At 38.3% G+C, this 27205-nt stretch overlaps 1 protein-coding gene across 3 annotated transcripts in view; it reads right to left on the bottom strand.

Annotated features, from left to right (window-relative positions):
- The window catches only part of ehbp1l1.L (EH domain binding protein 1 like 1 L homeolog), a 69597-nt gene extending 44436 nt beyond the window's left edge, over nt 1-25161 (bottom strand). For all 3 annotated transcript variants that reach the window (XM_041590052.1, XM_041590054.1, XM_041590053.1), the window contains exon 1: nt 24498-25161. In XM_041590052.1, the coding sequence (XP_041445986.1) occupies nt 24498-24601 (104 nt within the window). In that variant the 5' untranslated portion in view covers nt 24602-25161. The remainder of the gene's footprint in view (nt 1-24497) is intronic.
- Nucleotides 25162-27205: the final 2044 nt, after the last annotated feature.

Here is a 27205-nt window from a genome sequence, read left to right as displayed (position 1 = left end):
CGTAGGATGGTAACCCCTGATGCCCGGCAGAAGATTCTTTTCTATCCTCTTCTTTCTTCTCTTCTTCTTTCTTTTTTCTTTCTTACCTTTCAAATAAAAATGGCTTTATTACACATGTTGCGGAGGGTACGGTAATGATGTGATCGTGAACGGACAATGATGAGGTTGTTATACTGTGGAAATAGATTGCAGGTTGAATGTACAACTTTGTTTTTCTTGTTTCCTCCTCTTTCTTGGAATACACATTTTATGATGTATATTTATTCTCTGTACCCTCACTGTGTGTGTATATTTGCTAATAAAAATTGGAATTTTAAAAAAAATAAAATAAATAAATGAGGACCACATAAATCATGTTTGATTGATGAATTGAGTTGTTTTTTGCAGACAGCAAACACAAATCTAAAAGAACATTGTACTGGTGAGGCAGGTGCTGTACTGGGAGATAGAGCATGTCTGGATCTAAAGTATTGCGTGCATAGAATGTAAACAATACAAAGGCATCAAATTGTGAAGGAAATAATAACATAGCAGAACAGTACAAATATACCTTTCATGATTTTGAGTAATTCCCCAGTGAAAGAAAATTACCTGATGAATACACCGTGAAACTATGGTGGACTGAGACCTATTATATTGTTGCAGTTTTCTATGACTGGGAAACATGTATAAAAGTACCAACACGGGAGATCTTAGGGAAGCCCTATGTGATGTAAGACCAGTTAGTAACAAATCAAACTAGGAGACGAATTTGTCTCCCTATTGTTGAGGTGTGTTGTGAAGCACAAAGCCAGGCTGATTAAGAAACCAGGAGAAGAACTGACTTCTGCTACATTGTTTTAAGAGTCAGATGTACTTCATCATAAAAAAGATCTGAAGTTGTTTGACATGAACTGTCTTTTTTAAAAACAATACCTAAAGTATAATTTTTTTCAGGATATAATCTTGAATATGATCTCTTAACAGACCTTTAAAGGACTAAAGATATCAAACTAACCATTGAAACCAAATTCCACATGAGTAACTTGTTAAAAGTTATAGAAATTAAAGATTGGTGTGTGACAGTCTATTTGTTTTTGAACTAAGTGCTGTCATAGACAGGTGGGTCTCATTTGTCAACAATGGAGACATTTGCGTCTGGGCAGTAACTTTTGGCAGCAAGTAAAATTTGCATTATCCTACCTCTAGCTGCGGTTGTTTATTTGGTCCATTTAGCATTTGCAATTTTTAAGACTAAGTAGACTTTAATGATTTACACTGCACTTTAGTGAGAACTGTATATTAATGATTGTGGAGAGCACACAGTGGGGCTCTTTTATCAACACTGGGCAACAACCCATAACCAAAATTTGATTCATAAACACATTTGTTTGACAATATAAAACACATAACCTCCACATGTTCCACAGTTGTGGACCCAAAGAGTGTTTAAAGGAACAGTAACATCAAAAAATAAAAGTAAAAAAAATATATAATGCTATGTTGCCCTGCACTGGTAAAACTGCTGTGCTTGCTTCAGAAACACTACTTTTGTATATATAAATAAGCTGCTGTGTAGCAAACAGGGCCGGAACTAGGGGTAGGCAGAAGAGGCACGTGCCTAGGGTGCAAAGGTGGAGGGGTGCCAGGCACAGTACCTCTTCTGTTGCCTTTCCCCTAGTTCAGATCCTTGCTTCACCACCTGCGGCAGCAATCCCTGCTTCTTGGATCCGCGCACTGTCCTGCGCATGCACACGCACGCTGGTTGGGCTGTGCGCTTGTCCATGCGTGTGCATGCTCACCTATGCGTGCATGCGTGCCTATACGTGCGTGCACATCAGGAGGGGGCGATGAAGTTGGCCAGGTTGCCTTGGGCACCTGGCTAACTTGGCCCGGCACTGGTAGCAAAGGCTCAAGTTACACAGCAGATAATAAATAAGCTCTGTAGAACATGATGGTGTCATCTGTTATCCACTATTTAACCTGTGTCATATATGCTACACATCAGCTTGTTTATATGAACTATAGCAGTGTTTCTGAAGCAGACAGATTCTTTTTACCAGTGCAAGGCAACACTGTATTATATTTTTATTACTTTAAAAAACTTTTATTTTTTGGTGTTACAGTTCCTTTAGTGAGGATATGAGAACAAGACCAAAAATAACCCAGAGTTACAAGTTTGCTTGCTTACCACAAAAAAAGGAACTATTTCCTTTTGACATACTCATTGTAACTGTATATTATCAATAGCTTCATGTTCTATATAGTTAATTATTCATCAACTTCAATGTATTTGCTACATAGACTAATAACACCCTACTTCTCAATATGTGTGCACGTCGACAGATGTGAAATACGCCTGTCACTTCATACATGGAGCAGAAATCCATACTGTGTGTGGCAGGTGAATGCCATTCTTGTCAACAGGCACACATACACGGTTGCAGGGGGTCTACTCAGCATCTTACCACTAGCATGTTTCTGGCTGCAGAGAAAATGCAATTTCTGCCATTAGGCTTAGATTAAACTACAAAATTAGGAAAACATATTGAAATTTATCTTTAAAAAAGAGGGAAATTGAACAGAAATGGAACCAAAGTTTGTTTGGGGTTATGAAATAAAAGACACAAAGATTGCCTTGGTGCAGTAACCCATATCGACCAATCAGCAGGTAGCATTTATTGGTAACCTATTTAAAAGCAAATGGCCAATTGGACAAAATATGCATACTGGGGTAAGTGTTTAAAAATATTCACAAACTTTTACTATATTTTTGTAAATGGCGTTATATTTTTTTTAATTTAATGTCATTTATAATGTTTTTCCTGCTTATATACACTTAGGGGTATATTTATCATGCTGTGTTAAAAGCGGATCTTCGCTTTTGTTTTGTAACTGTTGAAAACTATTTGTTGAATGGTTGCTCTGAGCAACATCACCAGTACTGCTTCACTCCACTTTTTACACAGCATGATAAAATGGAAATATATGTTCCACACAATTACCTACAGTACACTTCATACCATACTAGAAAGTATTAAAGGGAATTGAAACTGTGTAGTTTTGAAGATGCTTATAGTAGCTTTGCAGAATTATTGGGTCATTATGGGGTGCTGAGACTAACCTTGTGTAGCAACTTATTCCCTTAGGATTAGGCTTTAGGTTCATAGGGGTATAAATTGCATTATGTATTTAATGAATGTAACTTGTTCAATAAGAACTTTGATATTGAGAGACATTACATTACTCTGAGAACTTTTCATTAAAGAGTATCACATTGGGGCAGACAGAACTATATTGGGGTTGTGTATGCCTTATGTAAAAATTTTAGTTAGATGTTTTCTGGGGTTTAACAGTAAAATAGAAGAGTTGATAATTTCAAGAAAAAAACAGTAGAAAGAAAGAAAATGGCTATGGTGGCTGCTAGATCAGTTAGCACATATACATACAGATACACAGCTCTATTTTCTGTATTCAATACCCACACAAGTAATAACTTGTATAATACCTAATGGCAAATATTTTTGGCATAAAATTATAGAACACAGAAGCAGATGGAGAATAAGCCTCCAGATGCTTTTGTCAACACAATTTGAACAGATTTCCCCAACCAACAGTTTTACTCCACAATCCAACCATCTATTGCACAGCACTGCAGAATATGTTAGTATAAATACATGATGATAACAATACAGATTGCTTAGGTGGCCAATGCAATCATCAATTACAACCAAGCATTTTGCCTCCATGGAACGTTATACCAGGTCTAATGTTTACAGTTTGTTGTCAACAATAGTCCAAAATACCAAATCTTTCCAATAATGGACGTCCACAACACAGTGTTATTTCTATTGTAGTTTTTATTTATCCTCACTCATGGGATCATTGTCTGCTGGGGAAGATGCTTGTTACTGAATTCCAAGTAGACACACTGGACAAACTATAGGTCACACCAATAATTTACTATTCAATTTTTATACTACATAAACAAGTTGCTAATTATAAAACAAATCATAAAATTAGAGTCCTTCTCTATCTGTGAGCTAGGCATAACATCTATCTGTCACATCAGACACCATATACTTCTCATGCTCATGCTATGCACAATTAGCTTAAAAATTATAATTGAAGCTCTTAGCATATTCCTGGGATCCTATAGCTCCATGCTGCCTCTCTATTATCAAACTGACTGCCAGTCACTGCACCCCTTATTAGTCACCAGTTTTTTAGAGGATTTCCAGACATACTGGTTCCCTGGTTCAAACCATAAGGTGGATCACTTGCAGCACCATATATCCTCTTTTTCTTCATTATTTTTGGTTTTATCAACATTCCTCTTAACACATAATATTTACCCACAAGACCTATATGCAACAGTTGGGCTGTGCCATGGGTTGTTGTTTTCTGCCACAGTATTCAAGTCTATTCATGGCCAACCTAGAGAAGGAATTTATGGTATTCCATACCATTAAACTAGACAGGCCTGGATTTATAAGGTGGGTGCCCCTAGGCCAGATGAGCCCCTGTCATCATTCCTTGCCCCCTACCCAACCTTGCAGTCACACGCACGAAAATGCATATTTCTTCTTGTCAGGTCCGGAGCACTGGGAATTTGGCTCTGGCTATTTAAGAAGCTGTTAGATATTCTATGCATCCCCAGTGCTTTGGAACAAATTAGGATGTGGATGGGCAACCCCCCTAAAATCCGGACGCACTAGGCCTGGTCATTTGTGGCCTTCCCATTAATCTAGTCCTATAAATCTGGACTACATGTGAAAAGGAGCTATTCCATAGCAACGACAACTCTTTCCAACCCACCATACTTTACATTTCCCTGCTTTTGTCAATGGAAATTATGCTACTAGTAAATTTTAAGGTCTCGTGTGACTTAACATTACAATTTCACTTTCACTGATTAACTATTGTTATCTTAGAGCAAAGTAGAAAAAAATAAGGAATGGGCATCTGCTAACAATGTGACTTTTTATACCAGACACATACCCTTCTAAGACATATTCTGCATTAGACATCTTTGCTATATAATTTTCAGTGCACCCTCAGGTTTACTCAGAGATAGATAGAAGCAAGTCCTGAAATAAAGAATTAGCCCTCTATCATTTTCAGCCCTACTGCCTCAATAATCCAGCACTGGTATTGATGTTGTTGTATATTCATTAGCTATATTATTGATATTCATTTGAGTGTGAAGTTAAAAGTTCTTAATATGTCAAACATATTTCTGAATTTGCAAAATGAAGTTATTAGTACTATTGAAAAAGGTTTTGAGGTTTATCTTTTAAAGCAGTAGTTCCAAACTTATGGGGACTTGACACAGTGGTAGTGGTGATGGTGAGAGTAGGGGTCGAGGGGTTTAGTTTGAATGGCAGTTAGAGTAAGATTGGGCCGAGTGACTATTTTCTATCCTATGGACACCTGGAAAGCCTAGCTTCAAGACCCAAGACATTTGGGTTGAAAACTCATTTTCCATCCAAGATATTTATCAAAACCCCTTTTCCTATAGCTGTTTCCTTCTTGAAACACATAGTTGTATGCTGACTGAGAAAATCTAAATTGAAATAGGCTTCCATTGAGTCTACTGTGTAGAAAATATTTCAAATAAACTGTTAGTCTGTAGGCAGGGTTGAGTTTAATATTATTTTTTTTCCTTTTGCTGTCAGCGTTCAGAGAGTAGCCAGAATATGCATGAGGATTTTGAATGGTTTGCTGTACAATAATGATGTCAAATGTATTTTAAATAGTCCTTTGGATTATTACATGCCAAAGATCATATGCTGTGTCTCTTTCCTGTCATCTTGATGGACTGTGGCTTGCAATAACTTAAACAATCACCAGAAATTGCTGTGCATTCTATAATTCACACAAGTCAAAACAATAGTGAACACGCTATCTTGGCAATTATTATTTAAAATAGTTAAACAATAAAGTTACTAATGTAGTTTAAAGTTTCTTCGACTGTCTTTTATTTTAGACCTAATTCTTCAGTATCTCTGTATACATCAGTACAAGGTATCTTTGGGGCTGTGAATAACAGGCTGGAGCCTAAGTAGTGAATAGCACACAGAGTCCAGAGCTGAAATGCAGGGGTGCATTTGTATGGGATTTAAGGATTCATGTCATGATTGGAAGTAAAACCAATCAGCCACTGTCCTTCATAATAGGCAGAATAATTGTACAGGTATGGGATCTGTTACCTGGAAACCTGTTATCCAGAAACTTCTGAATTATAGAAAGGCCATCTCCCATAGACTTAATTTTATCCAAATGATCCAAATTTTTGAAAATGATTTTATTTTTCTGTGTAATAATAAAACAGTACCTTGTACTTGATCCAAACTAAGATATAATTCATTTTTATTAGAAACAAAACAAGCCTATTGGGTTTATTTAATGTTTACATGATTTTCTAGTTGACTTAAGGTATGAAGATCCATTATCCATAAAACCCCAGGTCCTGAGCATTCTGGATAACATGTTCCATACCTGTATTGCAATTTATACTGAGCTAACTGACAAATCTGATATTTTGGTAAGCATAGAAATCAGGGAACCACTGAATCCAAGAGTAAATACAAGGGTTTCACTGAGATGTAGGATGATTTCAGAAAAGTCTAGATCACAGAATTAATTTCATGACAAAGCACAAAGGAAGAGGCTATCTTATTTAGGCTGATTGTTGAATACAGTATCTTGCAACTGGTGTTAAGATTACAGATACATTGTAAATGCAGTGGAGGCTATAGTGAAAGCATATCAGACTATAGTATTTGCAAGTACAAGCTCAGAAAGTCTCTCTTGACTCAGTAGACAAGTAAACAGATCAGCAACTATGTATAACAGAATTAAAATTGCAAAAAACAACAAATATTTGCAAGATTTAAAGAAGAAGTAAACCCTCAGAATTTTTTCCTTTGCCGATCTTTTTTCCAGTTCCTCAACTGGATCATCAAATCAAGATACAATTATAGATCAGCACCACAGGCTATGGAAAAAAACAAAGAACCTAGTGCAATATTGTTAATATTCAGTGCAGTCACCAAAGTGTTACAACACTAATCTGTGTGTGTCTTGAACCATAGAGAGTCTATGCACACAGAGTGTGTTTTAAAGTGCTATAGTGATTTATACATGGTGCTATCTCCAAAATAAAATTATAATTAAGTCAAACAAAGTGCTTTTAGTGCTTGCTTTAAAAGGTAAAATTAATTAAAATAAGGTGCATTGTGGTCTATAAAAAGAAATTGCCCAGCAATACAGCCCTGTGTGTGGCCAACTTTAAATCATGTGTAGTTATACAAGCAAGCATAGTAATTTAAAGGATTTTGATATCAAATGCACATTTAAAATTATCAAAAATTCATGTGCAAATACCATTTAAAGGAATTTGGGACAAAACTGCTGGAAACTGCAACATTCCTCAAGTTTGTTTGTTAAAAGATAGATAGAAAGATGATAGATAGATAGATAGATAGATAGATAGATAGATAGATAGATAGATAGATAGACCCCTTTATTCATAAAATACACAATTATACAAGTACAAACTGTAGTGAAATGTACCCTGATCATTTCAAGACTGTGAGATTCTTTTTACTAATAAATACTAGTGCAAAACAATAGTGCAATTGTGCTTAAATACAAAAAAATAACACTGCATTGTTTTTAAACAGTACATACGGTACTAAAATGTAATGTCCTATTATTAACAACACAGCTGCCAGCAGACAACTATGAAAATACAAACTAAGTTTAAACAACTTCTTACAGAAAAAAAATTGATTATTACTGTGAAAACAACCATTAGCAAACATATTTGTATACTGACTACTACCCAAACAACTAAAAGTATACACCAGTTTTAGGTGCATTGTGCAAATAATGTAAAAAAAAATACATACTAAATAGAAATATTATTAACAAACACATCGACCAATGGGAAACTAAGATAAAATACATTTATCAGTATCAAAATAATAAAAACATGATTTCAATAAATCAAAAAGGCAGTGTTTAAGTTCAATTGTTTTTCATTATTTATAGTTTTTCAATTATTTGCCTTCTATGACTCTTCCTGACTCTTTCCAGCTTTCAAATGGGGGTCACTTACCCCATCTAAAAACAAATCTCTACAAGGCTACAAATGTATTTTTATTGTCACATTTTATTACTCATTATTCAGGCCCTCTTCATATTCATATTCCAGTCTCGTGTTCAAATCAATGCATGGTTGCTAGGGTAAATTGGACCCTAACAACCAAATTGCTAATATTACAAACTGGAGAGCTGCCAAAGAAAAAGCTATATATATCAAAAACCACAAATAATAAAAAAATTAAAACCAATTGCAAATTGACTTAGAATATCACTCTCTAAATCATAATAAAAGTTAACTCAAAGGTGAACAACCCCTTTAAAGAGTAATGGGCCCTTGAAATGCATGAAGACAAGTTCAGTTTGCCATCACTTATTAATTAACTCAAAATCAAATGTTGCAATTGTCCTACAGTTTGCATCTATCCTGATTCTGTTTTATGCAAATAAAATAATAATGAGCTAATAGGCTTCACTACAACTGTGCAAAGATTTGGACTTCGCGTCTACCAGTGTTTTTGCATGGCAGTAGCTTCATAAACTTTAATGTCATTTATCTATAATTCATCTATAATTAGTTGAGTAATTCAAAATCATATGACAATATATTGCCGCACAGAGGACACAAGATGTGCATGCCAAGATTTTGAAATATAATCACTGGAAGCCTAAAAGGTAAATAATTATTAGTGTCAGAGAGAAGAAGGCCTGGAAGATAGCATCACATACACATGGCATCAGTACCACAGCTGCAGAAATACATAGCTTAATACACAAACCTACTTTCTTATAGGCCTGCTGAATGAATATAAACATCAGGGAAAGAGTCCATAAAAGGACTGCAAGAGAGAAAGAAAGGGGGGTGAGTGAATTAAGCAATGTTTGGGGCAAACAGAGAAGCAGGAGAGTAGTGGGAGAGGGTGATGTTTTTGTTGCTGAGATTAAAACCATGATTTATGCAAATAAACTTATCTTTGGGGCTTCTTGATGTTTATAATAGCCAACAGCGATTGAGGAAATGTCCAACTAAACATAGGTACACATTTAGCAAGTTGTTAAGGAGCTTAAAAATTCACCGCATTTGGTGTTAATGTCATACTATGCTTCTAGCCTACATAGGATGTGCTTTTGAGTTCTTCTGAAGCTGGTGAAATTTAAACGAAATAAAACAGCAGCAGTGACTAAGAATCAGCTGACATTTGGCATGCTTAATAAACCAAAGCAAACATTATACCATTCAGTACAGAAACAGGCATATTCATATGCAGAAAGGGCATGTACTCTGAGGCCTATGGTGCAGACCATTTTTGGGGGAAGGCAAGCTGGCATTTATATATAATATATAAACACGCAATAAGGCAGCACTCACAATTTGCAAATTGTGAGTGCTGCCTTTTTGTATGTTTTTTGTAAATAGGAGAAGGGTATCGGCAGCCCCCCTATAACCTATATATATATATATATATATATATAGTACCATGCGGCACCTCTGCTGCCATTATAGGTACACAAGCAGTCAGGTCCAGGATTACCTAGATCCTGGAGTAATACACCTCTGCAGGCTTCTCCTAGGGATTGCGAGTTGGTCAGGCCCGGACTGGCAATCTGTGGGTTCTGGCAAATGCCAGAGCGGCTGCTATAAGGTGCCATAGAAAGTCAGTATTTAGTGGGCTGGTGGGAGTTGTTTGGGCCTCTGTGTAGGCTTATTGGGCCTGTGTGTACCTCAAATGCCAGGGCCTATTTTAATTCTCATTCCAGACCTGGAGTTGGTGACCATGGGGCAGGCAATACTACCCACTGAGAGAGTTGGTGGAGGTACAAAGAAGGATTTTGAGTACTTTACATGAACTTTACAAGTTCTGCTGCCACTTGCTTGTTATACCAACTGAGTATACTCTGCAGATTGGAAGAGATTGGCATCCTGAAGTGTACCATATGTTAATGAATTGATTCATTGTTTTTTAAAGAACAACTGGCGCCCAAAGTTATTTAAAAAAAGAGAGAATGCTGTTTGCCCATACAAGAGTGGTATCCCTTCCTCCATCCCATAAGCGAGGGCCCACCTGATGATACAGAGTTAGCAAAGTTAGCCTACAATATGGACATAATAAAGTCTCAAATGCAGAACAAAGTTTAGGAGAGGTGTGCGTTTTTAACATTGATGACAGCATTTGCTAGATGTTTTTTTGTTTTTCCTCAGCAGCAGCAAATGGCCCCAGTCAGTATGCTTGTAAAGCTATTACCATAGCTGTAGTTACCTTTCTGTATCTGCAGGTGGTTGATGTGTATTACTTAAAAGAAAATTGGTGTTTTTTGCAGGGCTACTTGCTGTCCACAAAAAAGAAAATTTTGAGCAAAAATGCCAAGTGTTCCTGCACTTTGGCATACTTACACTCTGTATATGGGACAGGCTTATTGCTAAAGGTTATTTCACACTGCTTGTTGGCCAGATGTACTGCTGATGGCAATTACATAGTTCTTGTGGAATGCATATACTGTGTGCATGTGCAACATAAAGAACAGCAGTCATGTCTGTCAATTGAAAGTTGCAATTTTGGTTACATTTGCTGTTTATGGGGTTAGAGCAAAGCTCATATACATTGTGTCCAACACACATGGCACACTTATGCCAGTAGAAAAAGGCACAGTAAGAGAATATAAAGTCAGCAAGTAAGATGGGCCCCAATGGATTAAAATGTCCTCACACACAGTGTCAGTGATTCATATACATTACAGTGACTCCCCTGCCCCTACAACCAAAGTTACATTGGAGGTGCAGTGGTGAGATCTTTTGTTATAGCACAGTGAAGCTGTCATAATTCTTATGAATCTTATGAAACTTTGAATTAAATAGCATCTGAAATCCAGTCAACTCAGTTCTTCCTAGAATTTATATTCACCCTCATTAGACAAGATGAGTGAGATTGAGACAACAATAAATAAAAACTTAAAATAAGAAAAAGTCCAACACTAAATGCCATATAAAAAAACTGCATCTGAAAGTCTTGTAAGCAGTCGCAAAATACTGGTCAAAACAATACCTGGCTATACATCATTTGAATCCAATGTAGTCTGTGGGAGTTCAGTCTGTCTGCTGATGCCACTCATCTTCAAAACATAGGATATGCTCTTGTGTCCTTATAGCAGTGTAGAAATCTATTTTCTCCACACCTCTGGTGTACAGTACAGTAGGAGATGTTTAGACTTCTGTCCTTTTTATTCTAGGGTGCTGCAGTGTGAGTTTCTGCAACAGAGGTATTATAGGGCAGGGAATGGATGGAACATTAGACAAGTCAATACAAACTTCCACCCCAGAAGGAATCAATAATTAAAGTATTAATTTTATTAAATCAGGGCATGGCCACCCAGGATGCAGAGAGGACGCATTTTAATGCACTCCTGGGGCTTCACTCCCAATCTATCCCCATCACAGCACCACAGGCAGATCTGGATGCATCTGCTCCACCGGAGCAGTCTAGTGGAGTGCCCGCAGCCATCCTGGCCAGAGATTGGCTTCCCAGAGCTGCCAGTGCCTGGAACCAAATTGAGGTCTAGCGCCGCTATGGAAGCCGCAGTCTAGCATAGCTGAATCGGACAGCTATCGTGACTGGAATTCAATGCTCTTGGCTGATACAAGCTCCCTGGACTGCTAAAGGAGCATGTGCAAGGAGCAACTTGGCTAATTGAACACTGGGGGCGCCCCTCCTCACGCCATATGAAGCCTGACCCCAATATTTAACCCCAGAAAGCAACAAGAGGGCACTCATAAATAATGGCAGAGGAGAGGGAAAACGCTACCCTATTCAGCCATAAAGCCCTTAACGTGGCCAGGTTTAGGGGGATATCAACACCCACAGCCCCAACACCTAAGGGTTAGACATCAGGCACCCCTGCACTACCAGGGCTTACAGCAAAGACTGCTACAAGCTGTAACAGGCTGATAATAGCAACTGGGCTGCTAAAACTTGGGCACCTATTATTAAAAACCTGCTAGAGAAAGTGCAGTGCCAACTGCAACATAACACAGTCTGCAAGTTAAAGCACTGTGCTTGTAACCTATCTCAACAGATGCCAAAATGTTAATTTGAGCAACTGAAGCACGCGAATACCCCATGCTCCATCTGTCATCCTGATTGCAATTCTGTCCAGCAATTACACCAATATTGTCACAACTGCTCAAGTGAGCCCCTCCGCTAAATAACCATAAGAATGGGGAAACACTCACAAAAACAAAAATCGGAAGCAGCCGCTAAACGGGAACGCTTCTCACGAACTGTGTCTCAGGACCCACCTCAGGACCCCGACACGGAATCACCCCCACTTTCTCCAGCTGCAGACACAGAGATGAAGGAACCAACAATTTCAGAACTGCTCGCAGCAATTATGGAGAGCCGCACAGCCACAACGACACAGCTAGAGGAAATAAAGATGGATCTCTCATTTTTACGCCATGATTTACAAAATATCAGAGAGCGTACTACAGAAATAGAAACCAGGGTTTCCACCCTGGAAGACACAGTAACTCTGATACCAAATGAGATAACTGGGATCAAACAGCAACTTAAAATGGCACTGGAAAAATCAGACAACTTGGAGAATCACCTGCGCAGGAACAACGTGCGCATTGTGGAACTGCCAAAAAATCATAAGGGCAAAACCCAGAAATTTTTATTGAAATTTGGCTCAAAGACACACTTGGTGCAAACACCTTCTCTAACATGTTTGTAATCTAAAGAGCACATAGTTCCAACCAGATCACTACCCCCTGGCGCGCCTCCTAGCTCTTTCCTCATACATATGCTTAACTATAGAGACAGAGACGCAGCTGTTAGAGCTGCCACACTCAAGGGGCCTCTCTCTTTCAATGGTTCCATGGTATCTCTTTATCCAGATTTCTCCCCAGCCATACAGAAGCAAAGAGCTACCTTCACGGCAGTTAAAAAAATAATTTAAAACTCTATAGTTATATAAAAAAATCCCTATAGCATGATATACCCAGCAAGGCTGCACATTCATGATGGAGATCGAGTCCAGTTCTTCAGCTCCCCATCTGAAGTGGAAGAGTGCCTATCTCGGAAGAATCCAAGGAGATCACCTCCCCGAAACAAGATGACAGAATTGCTCCGACGATCGGTATTTAACTGCTCTAACCTTCATTATAGTAACCCAGACCCCACTGAAAAATCATATGGTGGAAGGGAGATGTCACACGCCCATACTAAGGGCATTACTATTTATACAAGTGCCTTTGTATGCCTACCAGGATAAACCCAAGACATTTATCAGGATACAATGAGACCACCTTTTTTGGTCTGAAAAGTCCCCGGCCCCACCGGCTACCTTGTGGGTGCCCTTTCCAAATCTATAAGCCAAGCTAGAAATGAAATGAAAGATCAGGTGAAGGAGGCAGAGAATCAATTACAAACGGCTGAGTCCGAACACATTCTGTCTCCTACCACAGGCTCCTACCAAAAACCTAAAGCCGCTCAGTCAGTAAGGTTGCAACAGAGCTTACTAAGAAAGCCCTGTTATACCAAAAATATTTGAATATGGAGACAAAAATAGCAAACTTCTAGCTTACCTAACTAGACCCCAGACAACTAACACTGCGGTGCCCCGAATACATACGGACAATGATACATTAGTTACGGATCCTCACCTTATAGTGCAACAATTCGCACAATACTATCAAAACATATACTCCTCCAAGAACAACTATACCAGTGCTCAATTATCCCACGTCTTGGACCCCATTCTAATCCCATCTCTTTCCCCTAATGACTGCGCCATCCTAGATGCTCCGATCAAGACATCATCTCAGCAAGTGGGGCTCTCCCATCCAATAAAACACCAGGGCCGGATAAAGCCTTAATAGAGATATTACGCCCTGAACTCCTCATTCCAAGATGCTCTTGAGAATCAATCTCTCCCTCATTTGCTGAAACCCTGATTGTAGTTATTCCCAAACCAGGTAAAGACCCATCCCACTGCTCATCATGCTACCCCATATCTCTCCTTAATACAGACGCCAAGATACTAGCCAAAATCATTGCGACAAGACTCCAACAAGTGGTCCCAGATCTTATCCATCCAGACCAATCCAGATTAATGCCGGGCAGGTCCACTGACATTAACCTCGGATGATTATACACCAACCTCCAGTTAGACCATGGTGAAAAGGATAACCGAGTAGTGGCCTCACTAGACTCAGCCAAAGTGTTTGACTCTATAGAGTGGTAGTACCTATGGGAAATCCTGCAACGCTTTGGCCTTGCCTCAAAAGTAATACATTGGATTAAACTGCTCTAACCTCACTCCACAGCCGTATAAGAACAAATGGGCTAACCTCTCGTTCATTCTCCCTAACGAGACAACCGTGCCCCCTCTCCCCCATCCTATTTGCTTTAGCTATTGAGCCACTGGCCATATGCATTACACTCTCCCCACACCAAAAGCCTCACATACAACAAAATTCATGAAAAGATCTCTTTATATGCAGACGACATACTTATCTACCTTAAAGACCCAGCTGACTCACTCCTTGCCTTATTACAACTAGTCAATCAATTTGGTGGCTTTCAGGACTCCACATTAATTGGGAGAAATCAGTACTGTTCCCCATTGACAATGATCAGCCACAAATCCTGCCCCCAGGGATTCCCTTACAATGGTCCCAACAATTCAAATATCTAGGGGTAATGAGACAAACGGACCTGGATTAATTCATTAAGATTAATTTAGACCCAGTGGTTACATCCTTTAAGATTAAACTTGCCCAATGGGCCAAACTGTTGCTTACACTCTGGGGAAGAATAAATGTCATAAAAATTGTCTACCTCCCTAAATTCCTATATGTACTCCACAATGCTCCCTGTTCTATACCTAATTAGTTCTTCAAACAGATTAATCAAAGCCTAATCCCTTTTATTTGGAATAATAAATCTGCAAGAGTAGCCTGGAAAAAAAACGTACTGCCCGCTGTCGGAAGGGGGCTTAGCACTTCCTCACTTCCAATTTTATTATTTAGCATTGCAAATACACTACTTACACTGGTGCTTTGCCGCGGATGTCTATAAACCCAATACCCCCCTCCAGGCATCAATTCTGGAGTCCCTGGAAGGCCTACGTAACTTTCCCTACCGACATGCCACAGATGTTCCACTACTACCGACCCCATTGTCCACTCCATACAAAGCATGGTCTATAACAATCAAATTGTTGGGCTACTCCCCTCCAGTGAAATTTCAATATTTACCGTTATGGAGGAACTCACTTCTCCCACACCACAAGATATTTACAAGACTTTATTTTCTGGCCTAGGTACAATATCAAATACCTGTCCGATCTCACACATGCAACTACAGGACAGGATTCAGGAACCACATCTCCCCTTTTACAAATATCTCCAACTAAGTCACGCATTCCAAGCCCAATTCAACTCCCTTTCCCCACAATTAATCATTCTTACTTTAGAAGAAGTCCTCCATTCACCCACCCCTGTTAAACTAACATCGAGCATTTATCAAAACTTGTTGCTAAAAGGTCCCAAACCATTCCAAGCTGCGAAAGAATGGTGGTCTTCTCGCATTCCCAAACTCAATATTATTCAATATAAAACTTTCCACCACTTGTATGGCACACCGATGAAACTGCACCAGATGAGGAGAATACCTACTGACTCTCAGGGCCGGATTTACATAGCAGGCGCCCCTAGGCCCACTGCCGTTCATCGCCCCCATCCCCTCCCCTATTTTCATTGAGACTGGAGCAATGGGGATTGGAGCACGGGAAATTTAAAAAGCTATCGTATCTCCTGTACGTCCCCAGTGTTTATGAACCAATGTGGGTGTGTTTGGGCAACATGCCGCCCCCTAAAATTCTGCCACCCTCTAAAATTCTGCCACCCTAGGCCCAGGCCTTGTGGCCTTTCCACAAATCCAGGCCTGCTGATTCTTGCACCAGATGTGGCACTGCCTCTGCAGACTTTTTTCATATGATATGGTCCTGTCCACAATCCCAAAGTTTCTGGACCAAGGTAATAGATTATCTGGCAAATAACTTGGCCTTTCCCAAAGGGATTGCTCCAGCAACATGTCTTCTGGGTGTCCTAGATGACATAATCCCTCTGAAACACTCTAGACTATTATTCAGACTACTGCTCTTCTATGCAAAAAAAATGGTAGCTATGCATTGGATGGGCACTACACCTCCAACACTGAAGGCCTGGAAGCGATTAGTCAACAATACAATCCCATTGTATAAGTAAACATATGAAAATAGCAGATCTAACAACAAATTTGATAAGGTTTGGGGGCCCCTGGTGTGACCATGACAAGAACGAATGAAATATCTACAGTATATGAATAGCACCTGATATGGTATCTTACTATAGGGCACGGATACTCCTAATGAGAGGAACCCCATTAAATTTCCCATTACGGGTAAGGAACAAGCAAGTGCTTTGTTACACTGTAAGAGTAAGAGGTACAACGGGATTTTGTAAACTGTTCTTTTGCAGATATGACCCAGGAACTATATTTTTCCTTCCTTCAATATGATGTTTTAACTAAATGATTTTTCTTCTTCTTTTTTTGGTTCGTTTGCAATGTATGTGTGTTTTAAAATAAATAAAAAATTTACCTTTAAAAAAAATTTATTAAATCAATGAAATAAAAATATGAGAAAGTTAAAGCAAGTGCTTTGTTACACTGTAAGAGTAAGAGGTACAACGGGATTTTGTAAACTGTTCTTTTGCAGATATGACCCAGGAACTATATTTTTCCTTCCTTCAATATGATGTTTTAACTAAATGATTTTTCTTCTTCTTTTTTTGGTTCGTTTGCAATGTATGTGTGTTTTAAAATAAATAAAAAATTCACCTTTAAAAAAAAATGTATTAAATCAATGAAATAAAAATATGAGAAAGTTAAAGAGAGCAAATATCTCATATAAATAAATTTAGCTTTGTTCTTTTTGAGAGATGTTAGATTTGACAACCATATTTTTTATTAGCAATTTTAACAGATAAAAAAAACGTTCATGCCTTTTGTGTGTTCTGAAAAGTCCCTTTGTGGTAAATACATGAAGAAGTCAGTCTTATAAGAGTGGTATCCCTAAAAAGATTTGCACTACATTTAATTAATAACTGCCATTCTTTTTGGTTAAGGATCTATCAATTCAGATTTAATGCAATTACACAATGGGATGAAACAAAGTGGCTGACTTCTGGAAAAAGACACCCACATGTAGGAAATCATTACATATTTATAGAATCAGCAGCTGAAGGTCATATTTTAGGAATAAGGCTCCGAAAGACAATCCTACAAATGGCAACTGTCAGACTGCTAAACTTAGCCACACAAATGTAAAAGTGCATGACTTTATGTAATTATTGTGTAACACATAGGATGTTTTGAAAATAAGCAAAACCCCAAATTAAATTTTAGTTCCTTAGATACTGTTATACTTCATATTAGTAGCATAAATGGATCATGGCATTTTATAGGACCAGTATGATATATCACCAAAATAGGCCCTGTTCAGTAAATTAAGCATAAAAAAGATCTGACTTACCCTTGAGGGAATATTTATCAAAATGTCTTTAGGGAGTTCTCCCCCCAAAACATTCCAATAGCCTGTGCGAGTATTTTATATTTAGAATTAGTTGTCTGGAAGCCTCTACTCGAAAACTCAACCCCACTACAAAATGTTTTAAGACCTGGACACTATAAGTAAACAGCCTGCCAGAAAGCTCAAGAACATTAGTCCTAGGGACATTCAAGCAGACATCATGTTATGACAAGAGACTCTGAGAAAAAAAATCCCCTGCAGCAAACACAAATGTTATGGGGAGAAGGGGAAGAAATGAATATTACTTTGACAGTCCTCTACTGAAGCTGCATTGCAGAAAGCCCAACCTGTGCAAACCTCAGTATGTGATCATTGTTTATAAAAATATGATTGTGAGATACAGTAGCTCATTACCAGTATGGTTAATTATTTTTTTATTTATATAATGCCGACACATTTGCGCAGCACTTTACAGAGATTATACATAATTTATTTCAGACCTGCCCTGGTGGAGAAATTTTTAAATGTATAGGTATGGGACCTGTTATACAGAATGCTCTGGACCAGGCATTTTCTGGATTTGGACGTCCATACCTTAAGTCTACTAAGAAAGCATTTAAATATTAATTAATGCCAATAAGATTGTTTTGCCTTTGGTAAGGATTAATATCTTAGTTGGGATCAAGTTCAAGGTACTGTTTCATTATTACACAGAAAAAGGTAATCATTTTTTTAAAATGTTATTTGAGAGATGACCTTGGGGCCCAAACTAGGGATAGGCAGAAGAGGCATGCGTCTAGGGCGCAAAGGTGAAGGGGGGCACTGGGCACGTACCTCTTCCAAAATTCTTACCCCTAGTCTGGGCTCTCTTCCCTACACTGAGGACCATGTCTGTGCTCCATGGCACCCCTGTGTGAAGTCACCACGAGAAAGAGTCCATGCCTGCATGACATCTTCACGCACGTGGGAGGGGGTGAGGTGGCCAGCTGGGTTGCTAAGGGAGCTCGGCCAGCTTGGCCCTGCTCTGGATAGCCTTCCCATAATTCAGAGTTTTCTGGATAATGGGTTTCTAGATATCAGATCCTATATCTTTACTTGCATATAAACCTAGCATTTTCTTGCTAAGTGTGGGAAGAAACACGCAGACAAAGGGAGACCATGCAAACTTTTCACAGATAGTGCCCAGGTTGCCATCAAAACTAGTATCCCAGTGCTGCAAGGCAGAAATGCTAATCACTGCACCACTATGCTGTATTCATGATACATTAGTATTAACTATTAATGTGCCCTAGGCACTAAAATCTACAACACTGACACTCGAGTGCCATAGTGGCAGAACAGTAGATTTTAAATTTCTGTCAGATAAAGGGTTAAGGAATGCAAGAATAACCTTTTCTCCATATATCATATTAAAGGAGTTTTGAACCACCATGCATAGACTGGTCATTGTTTGCCCTGTTGCTATTCTGATAATAAATCAATAAAAGCTATTGAGTCATCACCTGTGTGACTGGTTCTACAACTCTGAGAAACTAGCAATTTTATGCTAAATAAGAAATTAGTGACTTAAATTGTCTTAGTCCTGTTGAGTGGGAGTTTTAGTTTTAGCTGTGGAATAAACTAGACACCTTAAAAGGAAAAATAGCTATTTAATTGTGTAGCATTTCATACTTAGAATCATTTTGTCTCACACTGACACATTTAATTTAAAATTTACCCTGTAATGAGGTAAGAACAAACATATATGGAATATCTGACGATGTAGTAACACAGCCAGCAATAAGATATTTTTCTGTTAGACAGTAAACTAAGGAATTATGCCTGCTAATTGGGGGACAAATTACTTCAATCAAATATATGAGAAATACTGACAGTACTGGGAGGGAGGGCACTTGATACAGGAGTATAATTGGAGTATAAATTGTCCAGGAGATGCCTGTCTGCATATTTGCTTTAAGCAACACTTTAAGGGCACAAACAATGGAAGACTCCATTTATAAAGGTGGCTCCAAAACTGCCTGTGTACTAATAGACACAACTACATCAGAAACAAGGTTTCAGCTCCACTTAAATGCAAGTAGTAAAGTTGCAGAATACACTCCCTTAAGATGTTTAAAGGTCAAAATGTGTTCAATGAATAATGTATGTGGCATAAATTCTTTTTTTTATTTAGTTAATTAGTTAATTTCTGTATTTGTACACTAAACAGGGCAAACTGTGAAAAATGTTCTTTCATTTTACAGCTTCCTGGCTCCTAAGTATTTTGGGAGGAGGAGTAAGAAATCATTCTTCCCAGTTAAACCTCAGTTATACTGAACTCCTTTTTATGTAAGGCAGGGACACAGGCATCAGTTGGGGGAGAGAAGTTTAAGGAAAAATTGAATTTTTCTGGCAAATGTTATGATGACACATTTGAACACAGATGACACAGAAGTTTATTAATTAAACTGCTGATGATAGTAATGTCTTAGCTTAGGCTAAGGGTGCACGGTATTTTAAAGCATCGCTGACATTTTACCCTATCTTCTAGGCAGCATTTTCCATAGAAATTTGTGGGAAATGCTCCTGTTTATAAGCATAGCTTTTCAGGTATTTTGACCTCCTCTGTTTTCATCTGAGCCATAAGCCATAATAAACAGATTGCTTACCTGAGGGATGTTTTATTCTGCCATACATTTACTCCAGAATCAATCACAAGCCCATCTGACTAATGATATTATGTAGTATCAGACTCAGTAGCACAATATGAAAAAGAACAAAACATTTACCTAAGGGTTTTCAAGGGTAATGAACTTGGGTTATGTGGTACATTTTCCAGGCAATGCAGGGTACAGGCCTGTCTACTTATCTGACCAATGACACTGTGGAATTCCATAATATAGGAAAAACCACAGCAAAACCACAAACCATCTACTGCAGCTTTTAGTGTACAGAGAATAACAAAGCATATTTTCAGTATAAATAGAATTACATAACTTTCAATTCTACAACCTGTTATTAATCTTAACATGCTATACCCATGGATACCCATGATCCCTATTTCATTTATAACATTTACAATATTCAATGCGACTTGCCTTTGTGATATCCATCTATATTGCTTGAGGGCAGCCTCTTAAGGCTCATTAACCTAGAGATTTCTTACTTTCCCACAGTCGACTTTACGTGCATGTTCAAGACTTTGAACCAGAAATAATTAGCATATCTTTGCCACTGATTTAAAAAGTAAAAAAAAAAGTTTTTTCATTCTGCATTACAGTAGGAAACTGTTTTGCAATACAGATTTCTTTTGGAAAGATGTATCATCAAACTTCCCTGGCAATGCAAGACAACTCAACCAGTAAACAGTATATGTGCTGAACCTAAGCAGAAGTCTTGTGATATTGTGTGCAATCTTGAAATCAACTTCAAGCGACACTTTTTTGCTCAGATTGTAGAGTTCTTTAGTTAACTTACTGGAAGGAAGCAATATTTATAATCAAAGTCTTATCTCAGATTTTTTTAGTTATAATAAAATTAACTCACACGTACATTTGTGAATTATGTTCATACATATAAAGCTATTTGTATTTTGCATTTATTTAAGTAACGTAAATAAAATGATTCATTTCAGAGCAAACAGTTTCCTGCAGTGTTTTTTTTTTTGCAGCTTACAAAATAGTTATATATAATACTTATATTCGAATAAATCAATTTACGTGATACATTCAGCATGCCTATAAAAGTAATGATCCATGCCTTCAAAGTTATCCACTGCAGCTCTCTAGCTACTGATCTTTGTTAGGCCATGTTTTGAGGGTCTGTGACACTGCACATGTTCAGTGTGCCATGTTGAGAAGCTAATCTTCGGGGTCGTAGAAAATGCTCAAATGGAAAATAAGGTTTGTCTGCAACAAAAGCTAATGCTACAGGGTTGATTATTCAATTATGTTGCAATATGAAAGCCTGGTTTCTTTGCTGCTATGTAATATGAATCTGAATTAATTTACTAATTAGCTATTAATTGTGATATTTATATTATATAAAGATATAATATATATTGTTAGTGCAGCCCAGACCACGTGATGTGAATCAGCAGAGAATATAGGGGCAGATTTACTGAGTGGCGAATTGTGATCAGTTTCTGCTTCGCACCCATCGCAACACTTCGCCAGGCACAAATGCGCTCAGACTACGCCAATTCACTAATATGCGGAATTTCGTCCTGGGTGACTTTTCGGTAGCGGCACTTGCGCCATTGCAAGCATTTCATAGCTAAGATGCGCTAGCATTCATTTGTGCCTATCGAAACTTCACTAGTGATCTTGCGCTTAGGTCAATTTGCATACGGTGAGAAATTTAAAGATGTATGGATGTCTTTATGTAAAATGTTGGTGCAAATACTTACAAATTCCACTTTTAAAAACACGTGTCCAGGGAACCTTAATAAAGACAATAGAATTATTATAATGTCCTGCACATGTGCCCACTGTAAAATATGTTTGAAAATGTATGGGGAAAACCGGTTACCGGAAAAAAGTTCAGGTTAGGACTTTTGCAGGCAATCCCGCTTCAAAAAAGGAAAAGTTGCCAGCGTTTTTTGAATTTAGATGCATTTTCGGCACACAGGATATGATGTAAGTGAGATTGAGGAAGAGCTAGCTACTTTATTGCATTTCGCCTGGTCTAAGGTGGCAAAGGCAACTCTGGTGAAAGAGGTAACGTTCAGTAAAATCCGCGTTTTAGTGAATTTGCGGAGTAACATCCGTTAGTCAGAGCGAAAAAGTCGCCTGGCGATAGACTGCGAATGACAACTAGCGACGGTCTCTTTGGCTAGTGAGTTTCTGGGATCATCTTCTGAGGCACAGAAACCCAAAACATAATAGTCCTTTACCTCTGCACTGCAGTGTGTAAAGTGCATGCTTTTACCCACAAAGCAGCATTTTAAGGGTAATTGTGGTCACCAGAATAGAATTGCGGCCGATGTGTTAAAAATGATGCATTTGCACTTGCATTTTGGTGTAAATCAGATGCATTTGTTTTTCTGGTGCAACTGCCCTGCAGTTTGTGTTAAAAGGTTTAGCTATGCTCAGTTCAGAACAGGAGACACGAGGAAAGCAGCAGAGCCGTACTCCAACGTACAAAAGTGCAAGTAGGATCCCTTATCCGTAAACGCGATATCCAGAAAGCTCTGAATTACGGAATGGCTGTTTTCCATAGACTCCATTTTATCCAAATAATCCAAATTTTTAAAAATGATTTTCTTTTTCTCTGTAATAATAAAACAGTAGCTTGTACTTGATCCCAACTAAGATATAATTAATCCTTATTGGAAGCAAAACCAGCCTATTGGGGTTATTTAATGTTTAAATGAATTTCTAGACCCAAATTACGGAAAGATCCGTTATCAGGAAAACCCCAGGTCCCGAGCATTCTGGATAACAGGTCCCATACCTGTATTGTATGTTATGAATAGGTGAGACTAGGGGTGGGCAGGAGAGGAACGTGCCTAAGGTGCAATAGTAGGGGGATACCAGGCACATACTTCTTCTGTCGCTAGTCCGGGCCCTTGACCACTTGTTGCTTATCTACTGCCCCCAAGTTTTGACAGCGCGCATTCGCATGCATGCACTCATTTTTTTTGATTTGTACATGCACATGTGGGAAGGGTGGCGGAAAGGTGTAGTGCAACTCGCTGTGGTGACATTTGCAGACCTGCAGCTGTGGTGTAGTAAGTAAATGTGTAGTATTTATGGCCTACTTAATTTTAATGCTTTAGTTCTCCTTTAAGTTCATTTGCCATATCTCCCAACTGTCCTGTTTTTAGAGGGACGGTCCCTCTTTTGACAACTCAACTTGCAGTCCCTCATTTGTACTGGAAAGTCCCGTTTTTCTCTGCACTGAACAGCCAGAAAAAGAAACAAAGTTTCTAACTCAATTGGCTTTTGGCAGAGAGCCCAGAACAGCCACAACATTAGATTAGCTACATTTGTAACAATTCAAATGTATCTAGCTAAGCAATCTAGATAAACAAACAAGTAATTGTAACAATATAAAATAATTGGTCCCTTGGGAAAAGTTAGTCTCACAGCTTAAAGGGCAATTCCCCTTCATTAGCAAGACTGTAAAAATGAAAAAAAAAACACAGAAATATGTTCAAACTTTTATAACCTGCAAATATTGTAAAATGATCATGGTAATTAGGGGGTGTAGTCACAAAAAATTGGCGTGGTCAAAAAATGACGCCACAATACGCGCAGCAACTTTTTTGTCCTTCTTTTTATTTCCAAAATGTTGGGTGGTATGCATTTCCAGCTGTCTCAGGACATATAATTACTGTAAATAAATATCATGTAGTTTTCCCTTGTCTTCCTAATATGATCTTTGGTCAGAAGCCTTGCCTCATAATCTTATACTCTGAGTGAAGTCCTGGCCTACAAAAGTACACTTACTGTACCTACACCACCAAGTGAAACCGATATTCCAGCCTGTTATACTGGCATGCATTGTGGCACTTCAGAACTGTATCACTATATGCAAAATGAAGAAACCCCTCAGATAAATAACACTAAGAAATCCCAATGTTAACAATCAATACAGAGATATATACAAACTAGCAATGCAAAACATCTTGCAAATTGGACTGTTCATGCTCAGATCATCATTGTAAAAGTTCTGTTTGAAACATCAGCTTTTTTGATACTGTAAAAAATTCATGGCCAGAAACCCATACAGCAAGGCATAATAACATACATATATCTCCTGTCTATATTGTCAGAATATTTCCTAGGTAGGTCTCATAGTCAGTTTCATTTAGCTAATGTCACTGGCATGCAGCAATATACTTTTGGTGGTCTTACCATTTGTGCGTGCATTCTAATCTTAATTCCTGATAAGAGGCCACAAACTGGAAACGTGATGCTTTCTTTCCAGTCCGCTGCAGTCTCTTCCATACAGAACTCATAGTGACTCCTCAGTTCATGAGACCAATACAATCCAGCATGTTGAATGTTGAACACAAACAGTTTATATCTTCGCTGGTGACTCAGCCTTGATCTCTGCCTCTCCCTTCCTGTATGTCAGCTCAGTGTGCCTTATTTGCTCTTGCTGTGCTATATACTAGTCTCTTATATATAGGATAGGTGCAACTCTTATAAAACTTCTGTTTATATATTTTCAGTCTCTTAGAATTCTTAAAATGATGTTGTTGTATTTACATATGCAAATCAGATGTGTCTGTCACCCCTTCAGATCCAGTTTTTTGTAATGCTGCTTTTCTCCTTCCCTCAGTAATTACCTTTAGCACTCCCAGAGACAAGTTTTCTTTCATTTCAGTAACTTCCAGTCTTTTTCTTCTGTGTCTTGACTTGTGTCCAAGTTTCTCCCTTAAAGATTTCCAGTCTCTTCGCCACTTTCAGCTTCAGCTACTGAATTTTATTTGCAATAATCTCTGTGTGTCTTCCAGTCTCTCTCTCTGCTTCTTTCGCCTGTCTCTCTGTGACAGTCTTTTCCCCTTTGCTATGCAGAAGTAAAACTTTCTTTCACGGAGGGAGGAGAGAGGGTGTGACTGTGAGTGTGTTTATATATCTAGCTAGCAAATGACTTAACTTTGCCTGTGAGGTGTGCATGACTGCTTAGTATACTTTTATAATTTATGACATTCATATACACATGAGTCTGTCTGGACTGCATATGTAGGATAAGTGAAAGTTGGAATTGATGTATTTAGTCCTATGAATATGCAATCATACATGTATATGGTAACTGTATATACATATATCTTGTACTGGGGTAACTAGACATTACTGGGCCTCACAGCAAATTAATTTTCAGACCCCCAAAATGTCTAAAGGTTGACTTGTTTTACCAATATTTATTGAAACTTTATATGAATTAGGGTCTCATGGGGCCCTTATACCTCCTGGGCCCCCCGCAGGGTCTGCTTCCTCTATAGTTATGCCCCTAATATCTTGAAAACGGTATTTGGCCAGAACCGAAACGTTGATCCACATATTGTTTTAAAACAATAAAGAACTGACTATTTTAAATATCTGTTATAAGAGTGAGCTACTTACAAAATTGGATTGGTTGTATAAGCGGCATTCCACATATATATATATATATATATATATATATATATATATATATATATATATATATATATATATATATATATAAATCTTCCCGTACTCCATATATATATATATATAGATAGATAGATAGAGAGACATTATTGTTCTTAGCCAATAAAATCAGGCTTATTTTAGGGTTCAGCTACACAGTTGCCATCCACCTAGTGATCATTTGTTTTTTGGTAGCCAGTAGCCATGCCCATCATGGACAATGGAGGTCATCCATCAACACTGGGCAAATTAGCCCATGGGCAGTAACCCATAGCAACCAATCAGTTATTGGCTTTTTCAGGCAGCTGCAGGTAAAACAATTAAATTAAACTTGATTGGTTTCCATGGGTAACTGCCCACAGGCAAATTTGACAGTGTGTATAAATGACCCCCATGTTTTAGAAGGACCAATATATGCCAGATGGAGCAATGCAGTCTAAACAGCGCCCTGTTAATCCACCATCTCCCAATACCAGCTTCAAAATAAATGATCTAGTGGAACAGGTGAGTGGCAAAGGGAAAAAGGGGGTGCCCAATATCGGATACTGCTTTATAGCAACTAATGCTTAACATAGGGGTCTTAAACTCTGACAGAAGTTAGTGGTAAGCAGGTGACTCTGATCTCATACGCTACCCATTGAACTGCCCCATGAAAGCACTTTATCTGCTTGGTTGCTTCATATATGTAACCTCTAGGGGTTTAAAACATGTATGAACATACTTAAAGGAGAAGGAAAGGCTAAAAGTAAGTAAGGTTTATTAGAAAAGTCTATATAAATACACCAATAAACCCTCAAAGTAATGCTGCTCTTAGTCCTCTGTCAAAAGAAACACCACATTTCTTTCCTTCGGTATCAGACTTCCTGTTTTCAGCTTAAACCTCCAGGGCACGGCCTTGAGCATGCTCAGTTTGCTCCTTTCCCCTCCCTCCTCCCCTCCCTGCTGTAATCTGAGCCCAGAGCTATGAGCGAGCAGGGAGAGACTCAGGCAGGAAGTGATGTTACACAAGCCAATATGGCAGCTGCTATCCTAAACAAACACAGAACACTTCAAGAGCTGTTTACTCAAGTATGGTAAAGCATTCTGCAGAATAATATAGTGTTTTAGCTTGCACTATTGTGGCTAATCTACTGGCAATAAACTGCTCCAGTAGCTTTCCTTCTCCTTTAAACTAAAAGAAAAAAAACTAAAGTTCAAAAGAACTATGTTTAATACATATGACATTTATTCAACATATTCAATAAGCCATATAGTTTGGTTAACTAATAGGGCTTCTTACTTATCTGTGCCAGAGTTTGAAAATGTGCAGTATTGTGCAACTGTATTTACTTCTTCTTCTTCTTACTGAACACTTTAGTGTTTTATAAAGCACAAAATGGTAGTGGTGAAATTAGCAGTCACCTGCTGCTAATCTTTACTGTCTTTTGTTCTCAACCTGTGTTGAG

Source organism: Xenopus laevis, chromosome 4L (assembly GCF_017654675.1).
Source record: "Xenopus laevis strain J_2021 chromosome 4L, Xenopus_laevis_v10.1, whole genome shotgun sequence".
Lineage (NCBI taxonomy): Eukaryota > Metazoa > Chordata > Amphibia > Anura > Pipidae > Xenopus > Xenopus laevis.
This window is presented reverse-complemented; position numbering and strand designations above follow the sequence as displayed.